This window comes from Hermetia illucens, chromosome 2 (assembly GCF_905115235.1).
Source record: "Hermetia illucens chromosome 2, iHerIll2.2.curated.20191125, whole genome shotgun sequence".
Lineage (NCBI taxonomy): Eukaryota > Metazoa > Arthropoda > Insecta > Diptera > Stratiomyidae > Hermetia > Hermetia illucens.
The window spans coordinates 10,590,210-10,610,539 of NC_051850.1; the positions used below are offsets into that span (position 1 = coordinate 10,590,210).

Below are 20,330 nucleotides of genomic sequence, written 5' to 3' on the forward strand. Positions count from 1 at the left end.
TCAATTCGTCCGCATCCTCCGGACAAGGCAGCATGAAGAACGGCACTGATAACAAAAACAAATAATATCGGTGACTGAATGCAACCTTGGCAGACTCCGCTTTGGACTTCAAACATTTCCGAAATGTTCCCTCGGTGAAGTACGTGACATTTTGCCCACCACATGTCGCTCTGATAATAACTATCACTTTCTCCGGAATGCTGCTCCGTAGAGCACTCCAAATACACTCCTTGTTCTCACTATCGAACATTTTCTCGAAGTCAATAAAGAGCAGGTTCAGCGAAAATCTAAATTCTGCGCACTGTTCCAAAATGGTCCGTATGGTGTTGATGTGATCAATACGAGAGGATACCGAGCGGAACCCACCTGTTTTCTGTCGATCAATCTTTTGAAATATTCTTTGCACGTTTCAGGATTATTTTAGCTATTATCTTTGCGGCAGGGAACACGCAAATACCTTTCTAAATGTTACACTCAAAATGGGTGCTCTTCTTTGGGATCTTGAAGGTCTCGAATTACTAAGATTTCCGTACGAGTGGAAGTAACAGATCTGCAGTAACTGCATCCACAAGAGGAGGAACTTCACCAGTTATAATACAGTTCCCGCTTCCCTGACCACAGTAAACGTAGTCATTTCATCCAACAGAGAAGGAATGTCACCGAAAGTGATACGGTTAAGAATCACGGTGAAGTGTTCTTTCCACCTCTTCAGTTGTTCATCATCATGGATGAGAAGTCGACCGCTAACGTCCTTCACACGACCATCAAAAGATTTGCGACCACATCAAAGCTCTTTCGTGATGCGGTATCCACTTCTTAAATCATTGCGATCTGTGCCATCTTCTGCTTCCCTGACCAGCGCAATAGCAAATTTTCACTTGTCACGGCGCACGCTACGCTGAACTTTTCGGGATTTCGCTCGGTATCGAAGTTTAAGCGCGTCACGCCCGCCATCACGCGCCGCGGTCAATAGAGACATCAGCCACTTCCGTTTATCGATCCTCTTCCACGATTTTGCAATCAGCCAATTTTTATGACGCCCCTTCGGGACGTGGCGTACGACCTGTGTAGCAAACCCACAAAAGGGCATTTTTGATGTGCCGTTCGATCAGCAAAGTAGCTCTCCCACTGTCGAGCGACAGCTGGGTCATGCGGACGGTCGATGTTGAGCTAACGAGGTCGCAGCTCACCAATCCCAGAAGAAGTGGCGGACGTAACACGCAAGCGAACGTAAGCGACTATCAGATCGTGATCCCTTTCGAGGCCGATGTCAGTGCCTCTCTTGTTAGACACATCCAGCAGACAACTCCTAAATCTACTGCTGATCGATTCCCAACACACCACAGATATATCCTCGATCGTCGGCTTATAAAAGATACTGATAGCAGAATAAGGAAGCAAGATCGTCTATGAATAATGAAAACCAGAATGAACCGAGGATGAAGCTTAAGCGAATACCCGCTGCGGTAAAGAACAAATGAGACGCAATCGTTGAAAGCGAACCGATTTACTCTACCACTTAGGTAGGACTGCAATCAGAAAAGAAAAGTTGTGAAGCCATACGATAGGAGGACACTAAAATCGAAAGCTTTGGAAAAGTCAGTATAGTTTATACTAAAAATATCTTTTCTAACATTCAGTGACTACGCGTCGAAGTTAGAGATACCATCATTACCTTTTTTTGTGGACGGGTGTAAATTGAACTTTCTTTCGCAGTTATTATCCCCTTAAACAAAAAAATTGAAGCTTCGTTGGCTCCTTCGTGCTATGTATAAAATTTTCGAAAAGTATTTCTTGCTTCAGACTTCTTATTACAAAAAGTCGATTGGGTTTCAAAGAAGACCCTTGACTGTAACATAACTTAATGGAGTTGGTTAGAAAGTCCACAGCAAATCTTCCCCATGAGTGGGGCGTGCCTCTGTTCACAGCAATGGTCAAATAGTTGCCTCCCAGATCAAATCGAATTATTCTGGTGCTTAGCATGGATATAATCCAATGCGTAAAACACCCATCCAATCCAATACTGGTCAAGGCTTCTTTAATGGCCTGTTGAACCCTGTTGAATGCTCTCTCTACATCCAAGAAGGCAGCCAGGGTATACTGCTTGCACTTCAATGACCGCTCAACCAATTACCTCGTCCAGAACAGTTTCTGTGGATTTGCCTTTGAGGTAGGCATGCTGGGACTTACTGAATGGCGTTCCCTCGATAATCGTCCTTAAGTGGATGTCCAGGACGCGCACTTGGCGGACTCATGGCCACGCCTGCCCGGTTTCGCTATGAAAACCACTCGTGCGCATCTGAAAAACAGTGGTACGTATCCCAATGAGATTCAGTTCCTGGGGAACTCGACAAACCACGGCCCAACCCCTTCCTACTGCTTCTGTAGCATGATTGGCATTATTCTATGTGGATTCGGAGAAGCTGTTTATAGCCCAGCCGATCTTATCCTCGGTAATTACCGAGTTGATAGTTTCGCAAGGCTGGGATCGCTGCATACCCTCTTAGCAAGGCTCTGACTCATAGCTCTCTTGGGTGGCGCCAAAGTGCGTCTGACCCAGCAGCTGTAAGATTTCATCCAGGAGCCTTCCGACTTATTAAGAAAAGATGGGCTCCTATGTTCCTTAAATTAAATCTTACTCAGCCTTGCGAATTATCTGGTGATTTCAATGTTCTGACAATAGTTTAACTAAGACCGCCCTTTGAGGGGGGTGGAGGGCGGTGTCTCTACAAGGTTTAGAGACCTCTGCAACGAGACCTGGATTGAAAAGTATCCAACTATGATCTGAGAAGGATCTCTGGTCAGACACTTTCCAGTTCTCCACACTAAGAATCCCATTGCCGGTTAGTAGGGTGATATCAAGGACCTCCTCCCAATCGTCACAGTTCTCCGAGCTGGGAAAATGGAAGATTTCTGTACTGCTCCTATTATACACCGATAGATTTGTATTAACAATAAAATATGAATGAATGACTCACCTCTTTCGTTGATTTCCGAGCTGCCCCAAAGCGTATGCCTTGCATCGGCGCCGCAGCCTATCAATAGGTTGGTCCTCTTTGTTGCTATAGTGGTCGTTAAATGTAGTAGTTCTTCTGGGAGAGTTGATCGGTCATGAGCTATGTAACCCGGAAAAACATACCCGTTCTCTGCTCCCGCCTGCTACAGTTTTACCACGAATAGGTCACCGGAACCCAGGTCCGTGCAAATAAAAGCGTGCAGGTTCTTCCTCCCGAGGATATATGCTCTAGGTCTGTCCTGATTCGCGTCTCCTTTGCTGTGAAATAAATTATAATATTTGCTTTGGAGCCCTTTGATGATTCGGTCGCCTTCGAACCAAGGCTTCTGTACTAGTGCGATGTCGATGTCTTCCTCTAGGAGGATCCTCGATCCTCATCTCCTCCAACAGCTTGTTGACGGCGTCAATTGAATCCAGGTCGTCGTCCGTTTTGCAGAGCGGAACACTTCCATCTTGCGTTCCTGACTCCGAACCGCACTCGTAGTCTACCTTTCCCAGTAAATCCAGGCACTCTCCATTTATACGGAGCAGGAAAGGTTGATTGTTTGTTTGGGGCCCCTTCCTTCTTCATAACTATCCAGTCATCCATGGGAATCTTGGCGTTTTGAAGACGCAGGGATTGGACGAGCTTGTCCTTATCTACGCGAATTTTCGGCAACCGGATGCGAGCTACCGATCTCTTGGGAATCTTGTCGTAGGGGGGATGACTTTGAGGTTTACGCCCTCCCAGGCGTCGCTGATCTTAGCGGTACACGAACCGAGAAAGTCCCTGCAGAATTAGTTTTCGCAAGCTATAACATGGAGCCCACGCATCACCTGAGGGGAATCAAAGCAGGGAATGGATCCCGTCTGTTCGCCTTTGGCGTCCGACAGTCTCGTCTCAACACTGGTCCACACATTCGGCGCTAGTTTGCCGCTAGCGGAATTGCCATCCGCCGGCACGACACGTAAGTGACTCCTGGCCACCTCGCTGAAAGGTTTCGTAGTTCGTGGCCCGTCGACTGGTTATTGCTGCTTACTTCTCCCCAGAGTTTGCTTAATGTCCGAGCTTTCGCCCACTCTGCTGCGCTTGTATTTTTTTTCGAATTCGTTTTGAGATCGATTGCATTTCAGAGCAGTGGGCTTCTCTTGCCGCTTGTCTGGCAGGCGCTTGCTATTATATTCCTTAACAATCGCCTAGTATTTAATGAGGTCCTTTTCATCCCGCTCGCCGACAGTACGGACCTCCTTTTTCTTAGCAATCTTGCTGAGAATACTCATTTTCTTATAGACCTGGCTTTGAGCAGGACTCCAGTGGACCTTCGTTTCTTAGCCTGTTTCCGATGAACGACGTTCTTGTCGGTAAAACTGTTAAAAGGAAAAGTTTCCAGTTTAACTATTGATTTATTCTTTTTTTAAGAACTGCTGACACTTGTTTCCTGTCGATTTTTACTTTTGAGGAATCTCTCGAAGTCGATGGTTTCAGGTTAGGAGTACTATGTCTGGTACTCGCCATACCCAGCTTGGCGGCAGTGGATTCCAGGCTGGAAACCACTAGTCCATCTGCCGCCTCACTCCGAGAGGTTCCTGCGGTTGGTTTCAGCAGAGCGATGCTACGGTTGGCACCGATTGTACTGCTCTCCACGGCTACCGTCTCTTGGGTGGATGCCAGCAGTTCGTCCTCCGATGATATCATCACTTCTTCTTCTCTCGCTGGTTTATTTTGTTATTTGTTAGTGGTAGTAGTCCGGGAAGAATGTCCTTCCTGGCTAGCCAAGCCATCAGGGTAAAGGTCTCATTTGGAACTGAAGGTGCTCAAGGTATTCAGAGTTCGTATACTAAAGACCAAGCTCCCCATTGGCCACGTAGCCCTCGGCGTATGCTGTTCCGCCTTGGCTTTGAGTCCTATTTGCACCTTCTCCAGTGCAGGGAGAATGATCCCCGGGCTGTTGCTTCGGCTCATCCCCCCACTAGATCCACTTGTCCCCAAAAACATGACTAACAGGCAAGCAGATCTTCGTCAGTTGCGTGAGCCTACTCCCAACTCGGCCCTACATGCTTTTGGCTCGTCCGAAGACGGTTTCCAGGGGCCATCGCGAGGAGTTCGTGTGAGGACTTCCTGAATTATACAACTTTAATCTGAAGCATAAGGCCGCCAGGCTGCCGTTGTGTCTCAACTCTTTGTTTCTTCATCTGGAGTCCTCCAGGGTTTCATTCTTTGCCCACTCTTCTCTTCTTCTTCAGCCTTTATATCGTTTAGAAGCAGGGTCGGCTAGTCTTGATCGGTTGGGCTGAAGGGTTCACAATTAAATTGCAGCTATTTCTTTCAGTAAATTTATATCATTTATTATTTATAGAAAAAATCATTATGCACGGTTATGACTTATGACAACTCAATTTAATAACATTTATCAATTATTAGAATTGCATTATTCCCGTGGAGAGCCCAGACGAATCCTCGCTAATTAGCTTGTACCCCCACAGGGCCATTTTGCTCTGTCAAGGCCTTAATTAAATGCAGCCGGGAAGCTTTCAAATCACCATCCAGCGTATCAAGCCACCATTGTTTAGGTCGGCCTTTTGGTCGTTTCCCATCGACTTCGATTTTAATGGTCTTCTTTCCTTATTTACTTTTTTTGTTTGTTTTGTTGTTTTGTTTGGTGACACTGTTTACAAAAACTCAGCTACAAACAGTGAAAATTACCACTCATAGCCTTTATTAAAGGAAATTTAGTGAAAGCTTCCATCTTCCCTGCCATTTCCTAAATTAATTTTTATAGACTTTGATAGTCAAAAGCGTAGTGACGTAGTGCCATTTTTGCAATTATTTCAGGGTTATAACACAACAACCACAAATAAAGTGTTGAATATTCTTTTTGCCGAATATATTTGATTTAGCCGCATCCCCCATAAGCTTAGTAGAAATATTCTAACGACGACAAGGCGACGGATAGAACTGGCATCACACACTCCAACTTCCCCTTCAATCCACCATCCCAATTGGTTTATTTCTTATCATTCCAATTGTCATCTCTGGATTCCCCTACTTTGCCCTATTCTAGAATTCTTCCATTCCAACTGGATTCCCATTAAATTCTCTAGAGTGCAAGTTGTCACTTTGAAAGTGAAATTTTCCGGAAGATTATTTCCGTTCTGGTCGTCCACGGGTCGGGTCGCCTTTTATTGGCGGTTTATCGGAATTGATATCATCTCAGAGTCTTGGTACGTGATAATGTTGGAAATGACGCGATGCCTTACTATTGCAATAGTGATTTTTGTGATTTCAACTCAATTTACACGGGTTCTCCCCGATGGCGATGCGGGTGCTAATGTCGTTGGAAATGGTGACGAGAATTTACGGAAAGATCCGTCGGTGTTTATTCTGATACTGGTGCGAAATAAGGAACACACGCTACCGTATTTCCTCACTTATTTGGAGAAGCTGAACTATCCCAAGCATCGCCTGTCGCTGTGGTAAGTGTGGGAAACATTCCTTTTTTGTGTACTCACTTGCACTTCCGGTGTTTTATGTTTTCGACATTTTTAGTGCTCAGCGAGGCTAATCGCTTCTTCTTTTTGCATTTATTTGTGCATCAGCAGAACCAGCATCACTAGCAAATAAAAAAAAGCAAATTTGATAGCCGGGCCCCTCGTCAATCTAAGAAAATGCGTGCCACAATCAGCACTTTACACGGCGTTCACTTATCCAGCCCGCGGGACACTTATCTCAATCAGTTGAAATGTTTATTTGTTTTTATTTCCGCGCTAGCGAGTTGGACCCAGTTTAACAAAGGTCATCGACAGTTTGACTTTTTGTGGGGTTTGGAATTGATAAAAAATATTGGCTGGGCTTTATGGAGCGAGCGGCGTTCCATGCGAAAAAAATGAATATTTGATATTTTTTGATATTTCAGTTGCTTGGCGAAAAAAAACTTGAGTCATAACAGTGATAACGTCCCCTACTAGTGGTCAGCGAATCGAAATCAAATGAATTAACTCAAATTTTAACCACTAATTCTCTGACAGAAGCAGGAATGTATGGTGTACGGGTATTCCTTGTGAACGATTTTACATGTTTTCCGAATGGTGTTTGGTTTCGTCTATAACTGGAATAACCTGAGAACTCCCTGATTTACAAAGCGATTCTATACTTCTCAGTTGACCACCAAAAACTAACGACGTTAATATGCAAATGAAATGGAAACCACTTGCATCCAATACCTGTTTTTGACTATTCCTCACGGAGTAAGGTCTCATCTTTCCACTTTTATTTTCAGATGCACCGCCTGCATTCCGCCCTTTCGTCTGTTATTTATGGTCTTTGCGGTATCTGTTTCGATGCCCACTTTCTTGTCACTCTTGGGAGTTAATTCTTGTCCCAAGACCATTAGAAAGGTTAGATAAAAATTTCTGGTTTTTGAGTTCCTTTTTTATGGCTGTAATTTTGTTTCGATAAAGGGCATTGACCAGTAGGTATCCGATTGTGCATTCTATCGTTTAAATGTAGGCAGGTAACTCTGCCGAGTATGTGGATCATCAATTTTTTTCTGTAGCCTTTGTTACGTTTAGATGCGGGGTTGGGTTACTGTTTTCGGTAACACCATTTTGCTCTGTCATTTGCCTGATCGCGAGGATATCAAATCACCATCCAGCGTATCAAGCCACCGTTGTTTCGGCCACCTCTTTAGTCACTTATCATCGACTTCGATGTTTATACCAATTTTGGCAAGTGAACTCTCGTTAGCGCGAATTACGTGGCCACCCCATCGAAAAAGCCTTTCTTGCAATCTTTCATGATCAATGAAACCCCACTTTGATCGCGAATATCATTTCGGAGTCCTACGCAACATCCTCGTCTCCATTACCGCGAGACGCCATTCATTATCTTTTATAGTCGGCGAACACCTCATACAAGAACCATGAGTTGTGGGTGGGGGAAATTAAACTTAAACTTCTTTCTTTCGAATGTTGTTAATCCTGCTGCGCCACATCACTCAGCCCCCAGATGAAACCTAGGGGGTTTCAGCGAGAGAACCCGGAACTGCGTTCTCCATCACACCGCGCAGCGAACGCGATGTTGTTTTGGGGCGCTTACGGGCTTCAGCCTGGATAGCGAGACCACCTTTTTGTATTCCCGGATCTCGAGCTGGAAGAAATGCTCTCCCCGCTCGAGAACACGGTACGGGCCTTCATATGGAGACTGCAGCGGCTTCCAGACGGCATTCGCCTTGACCAGGACGTGCGTGCACGTGTCCAGTTCCTTGGGCGCACAGACAGGTGCGGAGGAGTGTTGGGTAAGAGTTGTGGCTTTGATGCGTCGAAGATTGTCCCTCAGCAGACGCAGCAATCCCGAATCTGTGAGACCCGATTTCTTGCCGAAGACCGGATCACTTGAGAGTTTTGGGTTCTCCCCGTATACTCCTCTCGGCGGGTTGTTCGTAGGCCGAGTAGGACGAGAGGCAAGACCTGAGTCCAGGACAGATCATCGTGAACCATAATGGCGGCTTTCAGCGTCCGGTGCCAACGTTCTAGCATCCCATTTGATTGTGGGTTGTAATCCGTAGTTCGCTGACGTTTGAATCCTAGGAGTTCGCGTAACTCTGAGAAAAAGGTGGACTCAAATTGCATTCCCTGGTCAGTGATGACCACTGCAGGGACGCCAAAGCTTCCGACAAAGGGCTTCGGCACAAGGATGCGTCGTAATGTCCTTCAGAAAGTATTGCCTCAGGCCACCGCGTAAATCTGTCGATGATTGTAAGGCAATACCTGTAACCGTGCGAGTCTCGCAAAGGTCCTACGATGTCGAGGTGTATGGTGTGGAACCGCTGGGTAGTGCGGGGAAATGAGCCCACTTCTTTTCTTACATGCCTGGTGACTTTACACTTTTGGCATGCGATGCACTCTTTGATCCAGGAGTTGATGTCCTTATTCATGGAGGGCCAGAAGTGAACCGCGTGGAGTACTTCCTTGCGAAAGGTGGTCGGAATGTATGAGAGATGGGTAACTCCCGAAACTTATATTTGGGGTTGGATTTGAGGCTCTGAAGTACTGCGTCATCCTCCTGCGCCTTGGCGATAGCCGCGAAGTCGAGTGAGGCGGGGCTGTTAACCTCGGAGACACGTGGCAAAGCGTCAGCAAGCGTCAGACGTGCTGTATGTCGGACGTGAACTGGCTTATAAGGCACAGGTGTCGAAGCTGACTAGGGGACGTTTTGTTGGGCTTTTGTTTCAAAGCATATGTGAGAGCCTTATGGTCCGTGAACACTGTGAAGGGCCTGCCTTTAAGGGAGAAGCGGAAGTACTTAATGCTCAAGTACGCGGCAAGCAATTCTCGATTGTAAGTGCTCTAGTTCCGTTGAGCGGGGTTTAACTGTCTGGAGAAGAACCTCAACGGCTGTCAGACTTGGTTCACCTTTTGGTGAAGAGCAGCACCTACTGCGATGTCAGAGGTATCAACAAAAACGGCTAGGGGTGCATCTTGTCGAGGAAATGCCAAGAGTGTAGCATTAGCCAGTTGCTGTCAGCATTTATCGAACGCGCGGACAGTCTCTTCAGACCTTGATAGGCCTTGGTTAAATCCAAGGTCGAAAAGATGCGGCAGTTTGCGAGATGATGCGCAAAGTCATGGATGAGTGGAATAGGATATCGGTCGGGAACAGTCTGCGCGTTTAGTTCTCTGTAATCCCCACAGCGGTGCCATTTGGTTTAAGGACTATATGGAGTGGGGAAGACCAATAGGTATCTGAAGGTCTGCAGATATCCTGTTGCATAAGTTGTTCAAACTCTTTCCGTGCAATAGCCAGCTTCTAGGGTGGTAGGGGACGCACCTTCGAGAAGATCGGGGAACCAGTGGTGTTAATATGGTGTTGCACATTGTGCTTCACAGGTTTAGAGAGACTACACTCGGTAGTAATCTGGTTGAATTTTTGGAGAAGTGCCCGAACACGAGAGTTGGTAATGTCTTCTAAAAGTACGGAAAGATTGTTACTTGGGTGAGATGCCATTTGGTCCGACGAGTTAAGGTTGGCTGTGGGATCTATAAGAAACTTGTTTTGCAAGTCCACCAGCAACCCATAGTGACACAAGAAGTCTGTGCCTAGTATGGGGAAGCTGACATCCGCCAGGATGAATTGCCACGATAACGTCCTACGCAAGCCAAGACTCACGTCCACTTTCCTATACCGGTAGGTGTTGACTCGGGAGGCATTTGCTGCCACCAGTTTCAGTGGTTGCGGAAATAGCCGATGGTGCCGGGGTACGGGAAGAATCGAAACCTACGCACTAGTATCTACGGGGTAGTTGCGCCTGCTGAGGGGATCAAAAATCGTTAGGCGACGTGGCGCTGCGTTCTGGGTGGCCGTCGCCAGGACCCCCGCCGACCTAGTTTTTTGAGGTAGGTGCGAATTTACACGGAATCCTACATTTGGTGGCTTTCTCGCCGAATCTGCGATGGTACCAACAAATACTTCGGTCCGTAGGTTGTCCTGATGACCTGCTACCCGATCGCGTTTTTCGAGCGGCAGACCGCGAGCGAGCTCTCAATCTGCCGCCCGAACGCTGAGCGCCCAGCGTCGTCCGCATTTCAACCATACTGGCTGCTAAGGCGGCTATCTCGCGCTTCAGATCGCTAACTTCGTCCGACGGCTACTGAACGGCCGCTATGATCGGACGTGCATGTACCTCGTGCAGCTTGTCGACCGCAGTTGCCAGTGCCTCCAAAGAACGGGAGACGCACGCGCGGGTGGCCTCTGGGAGTCGACGCAGCCAGAGCGATATTATCAAGTCGTCGTCGATCTTGCTCCCACCCCAATTGCCTCATTTCGCGAAGCAATTGGCTGCGAGTTCGATCGCCCAATGTTAAACCTGCCAGCAAGTGATCCAGTTTAGCTGACTCACTTACCAACAGGCGCTTGATCAACTCGGTCTTCAGAAGAGTGTAAGAGACCGACTTTACGATGTCGGCCACCAGTAAGATGGACTCCTCATCCAGGCCGGCTATCGCGTAGTTGAACCGGGTTGCATCCGCCGTTATTCTGGACACCTGGAACTGTGCCTCCAGATGGACGAACCACAGCTCCGAGTTCCGCCGCCAAAATGGAGGGACGCGCACAGCGAGGGCGGTCACCTGAAGGCCCGATGGGCCTGCCGCGTCTTTATTGTCAACTGACATCTCCAGACGCTAATGCTACGACGGGAGTTTCTGTCGAAGACGCGGCGATACCGAATTCTGCAGGACTCTAATTTGACCACGGCAGGGCGCACCCACAAATGTCCGCACGAGCGAAAAAGAGAAACCAACTTTTAATATTATTCCAATAATTTCGCATTCAATTATAAATTAAAACGAATTTTTGAATCTTAAAGCTATTCCTTAACTGCTAAATAGATGCGGCGACATCGAAGTCAGTCGGTTGACGTTTTGCTGCCACTGCACTTGTTGTTGCTGCTACTTTTCGACGGGCCGTTGCGACGGGTACAAAAAAGCGACCCCTACCGCTGTTTGAGTTGAATATTATCGGCCGGACAGCTCCAGCGATCGGTTGCGTTCCGGTTAGGACTGGCGTGAATGCGGGCGGCAATCGCGGGTGATTCGATTCATTGGGGCGGAGACTGGAAATTCGAAATTTATTTCGAATGTTGTTAATCCTGCTGCGCCACACTATCTTCGTTAACGACCGATATGATGGCGACACCATAACGATCAAAGTAAGCATAAAAAGCCAGCAGGGAGGTAAGGAAATTCTATGATGCTCTGCTTGTTTTCCTTATGACGTAGACGAAGTTCTCAGTGGAACATTCATCAGAGCTAACCAATATGCCAAAAGTAAAGGTCTGGGAATTATAGCTGGGAAATTTCCAACATCAATGCGAGAGGATCGAGACTACTGGAGTATTTGGTAGGATCCGAATTGCACATCATCATTTGGATAATGAGTGGAATTTCTGCAACGTGGTCAGGCAATAGGTCATCGACATCACGGTGCCATCCCCTGACATTGCGGCTCTTGTCGGAGAGTGGAGAGTATCAAACGATATGATGTGGATCCACCTCTACCTACAACCTACAAAGCAGAACTGAGTTACCATTCCTGGGAAACGAATCAAATCCATTGCTGAAATTGAGAAAACAATCCAGATGATTACTACCAGCATTAGAGAAACTTTCGAAGAGAGCTGTCCACTCAGGATGTCCAAGAAAGGAAAGGAAAAACATGGGGAAACTCGGATTTGGCGAAACAGAGGAGAATGACAAGGGTGCTCCTCAACCGATCTCTAAAATATGATTCAGCCGCTTGTTGTTTTCGGTACAATGAGGCTCAAAAAGCTCTAAAGAAGAGGCGAAGTTAAAGTGGATCCTTGTCAAAGAACATAGCCAGCAGTTGGGTTACCTACGTTTACAGAGCGGGAAGTACACAGAAAGTGGTGAGGAAACGGTAGACCATTCCTTTGAAGTGCATGTCCCAGGCAGCACCAAAAATCCCATCTATTTAAACAGTAAATTGGTCCCTGGCATGCAAAGTAGTTTCACGGGCGCGAGTGAAATGGGCATTTAACTCGTTCTATAGATACAAGTCTGCATCTCCGGATGGTGTTATTCCTGCTCTAGTAATGGTATGGTTACGTAATTCGCGTCACTTGCCAGGATTGGTCTGAACATCGAAGTCGATGGTAAGCGACCAAAAGGCCGGTCGAAACAATGGTGGCTTGATACGCTGGATGGGGATATAAAAGCCTCGCGATTGCACCCAGATTAGACATTCGATTCTGAAATAGACCCCGCTTGGGAACCAGACAAAGGCTGAAGAAAAAGAAGAAGGTTACCCTGGGCCCCCACATTCGGAATATATAACGCGCTTGCCTACCACATGCTTATATTCCAACCAGCTGGCATGATGTCAAGGTAATATATATTTCCAAACCGGGGAAAGCCGATCGATCAGTCTAACTTCCTTTCTGCTAAAAGAACTGGAAAGGCTAGTAGATCGGTTCATAAGGGATGCATATATTCCTCAGTGGCCACTTTACTGTAGGCAACATTACTACCAGAAAGGCAAATCTACGGAGAGTACTCTATGAACTAACGGTAAAAATTGAAAAGGCAATGTTCGATAAAGAATACGTCTTATCGACATCAAAAGCGCATCATTCGCGGCGATTTGTAACGCGGCAGGACAGCATAGAATCGATCCGCTGTTAATCAGTGAGATATTTCACATGCTAAAAAGGAGAAAGATTCACATATTGGTCGGACAGAAGTCGATTGAGGCAGGCTATCTTAGGGGTTGCGTACAGGGACGGGTTTTTTCTCCTTCGTTATGGCTCTTGGTAATGGATACCTTGCTATGGCTCCTGGAGAGCACAAATGTGTTTATACAAGCATTTGCGGACGATCTAGCCGTAATAATTATCGGCAAGTATGTGACCGGTTGAATGCAACACTGAATGTAACCCACAGTTGGTGCCTCCATAGTGGACTCACGGTGTGCGCTAGGAAGACTGCAATATTTATATTGACTATGAGCCTCAGGTGGGGCGGCTACACATTATTCACCTCAGCAGGGGCGTCAAGTACTTAGGAGTACATTTCGACTCCAAGTTAACGTGGGAACACCATATCCAGGAACAACACCAAAAATCCTGTAGATTCCGCTAGTGCTGTAGGACTGTGATATATAAGACCTGCGTCAGGTGGTTCTGAAGCTCACCGATCATATGGTTTACAGATTCGTCCTCGAAAAGACATATTTCGTCGTAATCACCAGAAGAGAAAAATGGTCGATAAATGGTCACGAATCTTTCGAAATTGCTGACTTAATAATTTTCCCCGATGGGTCAGTCCTGGAAAACGGATCGGGCGTAAAGATGTTCTCGGGGAAGCTGATTATGAGACTGGTTCGAAAAATGACGACCATATTCCAAGCGAAGATATATGCCATTTTATTGGCACCAGAAGAATGTTTGCGGCAAAAATTTAGGGGGTCGCATTATTCGAATTTGTTCCAACAGTCGGGTAGCATTATCAGCACTAAACAGCAACAACGTATCAAGTCAGTTGGTGAGGAGTTGTCATCAGGTTCTGCTGAAACTTGGTCGACTGAACAAAACATTCCTGATGTGGGTGCCAGGACAGTAGAGCGCTAGAGCGACATTTTTGCTGTCCCTTAAGAAGTGGAACATGGAAAACCTAGTAAGGTTTTTAACGGGACACTGCCTCTTAAATTGCCACATGGAAAATAATTGGAGTGGTGGTCTCAGCCACATGCAGTCAATGCGAGGAGGAAGAAGAGACGGCCTTGCACTTCGTATGTAGCTGTTCGGCCTCCTCAGACCTCAGACACCTTGGTAAGGTTCTCTTCAGCGAGAAGTCGATGAATAGGCGATCTCCGGGGATAGTGCAATGAGTGCTTGGAGTTGCGACTCCCCCCACTAAACTAAATTAAACTAACTAGCCAGTCGGCAACACTCAAAACCATAGAGGGCGACAAGGCGGACGACACTGTGGTAAATTTTAGATTTGTAACGATTGTCGATACGTCCATCATAAAGAACATCAGTTGTGGAACGCCACTTCATCCAGGTTGCGTTAATGCGTGAAGCAATTTCATAACCCAATTCTCCATTGGCTGGTAGCATTGACCCGAGATACTTAAATCGCTCAGTTCTGGGTAGGTCACTGCTACTGACAGTGATAGTATAAAGAGGTGTGGCGAGAGGGCGCTTTCATGATGAATAGCAACACAGCCACGAAGCAGTTTTGAAATATCGACCACACTTCGAACTTTAGTTATCAGATTGTGGTAGAGCAGTTGAACCTATCGCACGAGTGCTTCTGGCACTAAGTGTTGTCGTAGAACATACCAGATGAGTTCGTGTGGCACATGGTCAAACGCTTTCTCTAAATCAAGAAATGCAATGTAAAGAGAGCGATGCTTCTCACGGTGTTTCCCCATGAGTAATCGTACAGCGTATTTTGCGTCAGTAGTTCCTCAGTTCTTCACAAATCCGGCTTGATTCACGGTTATTTCAACGATTTCACGAATACGGTTGTCAAGAATGCGTTCAAAAATCTTCATGGTATGCGAAAGTAACCTGATCGGACGGTAATTTGAACATTCTGTTGGACTACCTTTGTTTTTCCATATTGGAACTATAGTACTTTACTGAAAAGTGTTGGATCGCAGCTCTTCATTTTCCAGAGCTCAGATGCGATGGTCGTCAGGTCGTGTGGCATTCTCCGATTTCATTCGTTTCATTGCTTCCTCCAATTCAGTGGCACTGACAGGTGAAATTGCTCCAAACGTTGGCAGTGCTTGTTCGAGTGGAGGATGAACTAATTTTTTCATTGAAATATTCTCGCCACCTATCTATCGCGACTCCTCGGTCGGTAAGCAAAGCACCGTTCTTGCCATTAACACAACAGTAGTGTTCGATATCCTGTGTGGGTTCGTGTCGGGTTTTGACAAGTCGATACAAATCTCTCTCTCGGTTCCGAGGGTCCAGTTTATTCTAAAGCTCGCTTTCTTTACTTCTCGATTGACATTCTGGTCGGTTTGCGTTTTACTTTTTCCACTATAAAATCTAAGAAGATGAGGCAATCGCCAAATGAACCATGTATTCATAAGAACAAAATGATGAGTGTCCGTGAACCGACTATACATTGGCCGGCCTCAATGCGCGTTCCAAATCCTCTTCCCCCATGACACCTGTTGGTATCTGTTGATATCTGCCTTTTCACTCACCTGACCATGGGAGTCGACCGCAATGACGATATAGTCATCACTAAGCATGTTACAGGTCCTTATATCGGGAACTTTCCAAAAAGGCACCTTTCTCGGCATTCGGTCGCCGTGTCTGTGGTGCGCGTATGCGGTAAGGAATAGTGCGATCAGTTGATATAATGGTGAGACTAGGAAACGAAGGAATTATTTGTTTTTAATTGCCTTTTGCCAAGTTTTGCAGACAAGCTTTCAGCTTTGTTGATAAGATTTTGTAGGGCAACAATTTTAGAAGCCACTGCAACCACCATATGAGAGCCCATATGAAATTTTAAACAGAGGGGAGCATTTCTTTGGGCAGGCGCGAGAACGTTTCCTTGTCCAGGCTAAACCCTTTTAACCGTGGGGCGAAGGTCTCGGGGAAGAGAGGCGCACGACACGTGCATTCCTTTTAAATCTAAATATGATCTCGCAAGTGATGGCGATTGACTTTGTATGCCGTGATTGACGAATTTTGACGTTTCTCCCGCATTTTTTCTATCAAATAAACCATCGAGAACCTTCTTTGTACGGTAAGGATATAGGTCATTTCATTGTTGCTCAAAGAAGGCGGATTGGGTACAAAGTTCCACACCTCACACTATTAAATTTCCCAAAGTTTGAAGCGAATGAGATGGTTTCTCTCCTATAATTGATAACTAAACCTTTTTCCTGTTACTTTTCAGGATTCGATCCGACCACAATGAAGATCGCAGCATTGAAATACTCCAAAAATGGGTCAATCGAACATCAAGCTCCTATCATAGTGTTGATTTCGAATTTGATTCTCAACCTGGAGGATACCAAAATGAGTCCTCACCAACAGATTGGCCTAAAGAACGCTTCAAACATCTCATTTACTTGAAGAACAAAGCACTGGAAAGGGCCCAGAAAATGTGGGCAGACTTCATTTTGGTAAGTATGAGCAATTTTGATATAAGGAGAAATAGATGTATGTGTGTGTGGTGGGGGAGAGGGTATAGCTTCTGAGCACTCAGGCCGTGATGGCTCATTACACAGGAGAAACATTTAAGAAATAAATTTTCACTGGAAAACGAGAGTCGAATTCAACATCGATTTAGAAATTTTTGTTTAGATATTGAATGGGTTTTTATGGTTTCCTTTCAAATTTTGCCTCAGATATTTCAACTTAGCTTAGAAAGACTCCAGTGTGTTTGGACAGAACCTTTGAAAATTTGACAAAACATTCGGATTGAAAGATAAGGAATGGAACCGTTCTAAAAAATTATCCCTTTTCTAGTTCCTAGACGCTGATACTTTCCTAACCGATCCAAATGCCCTACGCTACCTCACTGCCTACGATGTTCCAATAGTGTCTCCAATGCTGCGATCAGACGGTTTATATTCGAATTACTGGTGTGGCATGACTGAGGACAACTACTACAAAAGAACGGACGAATATAAAGAGATCTACGAATATAAGAAAGTTGGAAATTTCCCTGTACCAATGGTGCATAGCGTGGTTTTGGTAAATTTAAATTATGCCAAAACTGCTCTTCTGACTTTCGATCCTGACGAATTGGTTACTGTTCAAAGGCATTTAGATTATACGAAGCTCTACAAGGGACCAACCGATGATATTATTGTTTTTGCGGTATCGGCAAGATCGATTGGTTTGGAAATGTTGATAAGTAATGAACATCAGTATGGATATCTGCTGTCGCCGTTGGAGAAGGAGGAGCCAATTGAGCGCGAATATCAACAATTTATTAATACCAAAGTGAATATAGTGAATGATATCCCCAGTGGTATTGTGGAGATTGAGGATTATTTGCAGGAATATATTCAATATCCTGAAATGTAAGTTTATGTTCTCAATTTTTTGAATATTTTATGTGTAACAAAGCAAATTGTTAGCGTTTAGTGTTCCCATTGAACAGAAGTTCAAATATATTTTCATTTTCCAGTGATCGTGTCACCCTGGATAAAATTTACATGATCAATTTATTACGACGTCCTGAACGACGCATAAAAATGGAGAAGAGCTTTAGGGAATTAGGTCTCGAAGTCGAGCACTTCCCGGCAGTTGACGGACGTGATTTAAGTTTAGATATAATCGAGAAAATGGGAATACGGTTCCTTCCAGGCTATGAAGATCCTTATCATCATCGCCAAATGACAATGGGCGAGATTGGATGCTTTCTCAGCCACTACAAAATATGGGAGAAAATGGTCGAGCTTGAACAAAAAGAAGTTTTAATTCTAGAAGATGACATCCGATTTGAACCGTTCTTTAAAGACAAAGCAATTCAATTGTTGGAGGAGGCACGTTTTGTTGAAGACTGGGATCTAATGTAAATTTTATTTGGTTGTGTTATTACGAAGAATTAGTTGCAATTGTGAATTTTTCAGATACTTTGGACGGAAACGTCTTGAAGATGAAGAAGAACCTTACGTGGATGGAGCTAACAACCTCGTTTACGTTGGATATTCATACTGGACCTTAGGCTATGTGATCTCCTTGAGTGGTGCTAAAAAGCTTCTTGCGGTCGACCCCTTACGAAAGTTGATTCCCGTTGACGAGTTTTTACCGGTAATGTTTGACCGGCATCCGAATAAAACGTGGAGCAATGCATTCGAGCCGCGAAATTTAATTGCCTTTAGTGCTGCTCCCTTGATACTCTTTCCGACACATTATACCGGGGACGATGGCTATATATCCGATACAGAAGATTCGGTGGTAACTCCATTAACTTACGATCTTGCTACGGAAAGCAACGCACAATTGAAAAGTGATAAAGGCCGTGAAAATTCTTCTGATAGTTTTATTGATGATCAGGAAATAGATAATAAGCACAAGAGTGCAAGCAACGTTTTGATACAGGAGATTCGAGATGGAGTTGCTGCTGCTTCGAAACATGATGCCAATGAATTATGATTGAGTTAACTTGCCATATTTGCCGATACGCACATTACATTTTTACTTTCCCGCTAATCAGCGAATCTCTTTTGCTCTGAAGTTGATGCTGAGCTACAACGTCCTGATTTTTAAGATTCCAAAGCGCATAATTAAAATATAAATTTGAGCTCAACAATCTTTGCACTGCTATATCGTTCCATTTGCGGAGTATCATACTGCAGGGTTCTCTCCGCTTTCAAAAAAAAAAACCTTCATTTATTGTATTGCGATCTCACTAAAAGATAAATTAACTACGCATGGAAAATCAAAAGGATGCAGTGCAAACTTGGACATGCAGATATGCTTAACTGTTGTAATTTCATAAGCAAATACTCGAATTGACAATATTTTTTATTGCTTTGCAAACCTTTACTCATTAAGGAAAGAGGAAACAATGTGCCTTATAACATACTACTGCTTTTGTTAGTGCTAATTTAGGATTACAGTTAAGTTTCATGTTGTTCATTTCTCATGTGTTGTTTTTACAAACATTTTAAACAAACATAAAACCATGTTTTTACTCCCATATACCTTATACATATACATTTGTAGATCATAACGAATAAGCAATCTCAAATTTTTCTAAATAAAAACGTGATTATTGAAAAACATTTTCTTTTTTTTACTTTCTACCCATTTTTTTTAGCCTTTGTTCGGTCCGGCAGCTAATTATTCTCGTCTTGGTCCGGTCCGCCATTTCTCTCAGTCTGGTCCGAGTAGATTCCGACAGGTTTTCAAATCACCATTCAGCGTATGAAGCCATTCTAATTTCCGTCTGCCTTTGTGCTATTTCCCGTCGACTTAAGACGTTCAGGCCAGCCCTGTATGCTTCCTGTTCACTCCTTCGTAAAGTATATGCCATCTGAGCAGTCCCTTTATAGGTATTGTTTTGTTCTTCCATTTTCAGTGGACTACTCGACGAAGTACAGGGATCAGCCGTACCAAGCCAGGTTTTACCAAAAAGTCAGCAGAATGAAGCCTTATACACTTCGATGCTCACTCTACTGAGTCAAAGAGGAAAATTTGATTTGTGACCGCATGGGCATATTGGAGCGATGGACTGAGTACTTTGATGAACTGTTCAGCAACCAAAATATCGGCGAGTTAGAGGTCCAACTGAAGACGACCCCGACGAAGAAATAGGAATAGAAGAAATAGCCCGTGCGTCCGGCTTAAAAATCATAAGTCGCCCAGAGCTGAATTGGCGACTAGTTTAGTTTAGTTTACTGGTCGCAGCTCCAAGCACTCAGGACATTATTAGGCCCAATGAAATACTACCTTCTGCCTACGGCGTTCGCAGGCTTTAGCGAATCTAAGAATATTCTCCAGATGCATAGAGTGTACAGATTCCTTTATTGAAGAAAACCTTACCAAGGTGTCTTCGTCTGAGATCTGAGGAGGCCGGAAAGTGCCAGGCCGTCTCCTCCTCCTCACATTGGTTGCACATAGCCGAAACCGCCACCTCAATCTTCTCTATATGGTAGTTTAAGGAACAGCGTCCCGTTAAAAGCCCTACTAGGGGTTTCATGTCCCATTTCTTAAGGGACAACAGAAATGCCGCTCTAGTGACGCCAGGTTCTTTCAAAAGGATTTTCACCTGCCGGCGAGAGTTCAAATTTCTCCACTCGGATGCGTAAATCCCTGCAATTTCACCCTTCAGA

General features: G+C 45.0%; 1 protein-coding gene across 1 annotated transcript; it reads left to right on the forward strand.

Moving 5' to 3' along the window:
• Positions 1-6,070: 6,070 nt before the first annotated feature.
• LOC119648937 (glycosyltransferase 25 family member) lies at positions 6,071-19,278 on the forward strand. The gene is made up of 5 exons (XM_038050850.1): positions 6,071-6,469; positions 16,436-16,664; positions 17,011-17,570; positions 17,678-18,064; positions 18,123-19,278. The coding sequence occupies exons 1-5, from the start codon at positions 6,228-6,230 to the stop codon at positions 18,646-18,648; spliced, it is 1,944 nt and encodes a 647-aa protein (XP_037906778.1). The 5' UTR covers positions 6,071-6,227; the 3' UTR covers positions 18,649-19,278.
• Positions 19,279-20,330: the final 1,052 nt, after the last annotated feature.

Excerpts from the sequence above, each read along its gene's own strand:
- LOC119648937 (XM_038050850.1), top strand. The coding sequence starts at position 6,228 with ATGTTGGAAATGACGCGATGCCTTACTATTGCAATAGTGATTTTTGTG. Across the intron at positions 16,665-17,010 it reads TGTGGGCAGACTTCATTTTG|TTCCTAGACGCTGATACTTT; the intron begins GTAAGTATGAGC and ends TCCCTTTTCTAG. Across the intron at positions 17,571-17,677 it reads TATATTCAATATCCTGAAAT|TGATCGTGTCACCCTGGATA; the intron begins GTAAGTTTATGT and ends TTCATTTTCCAG.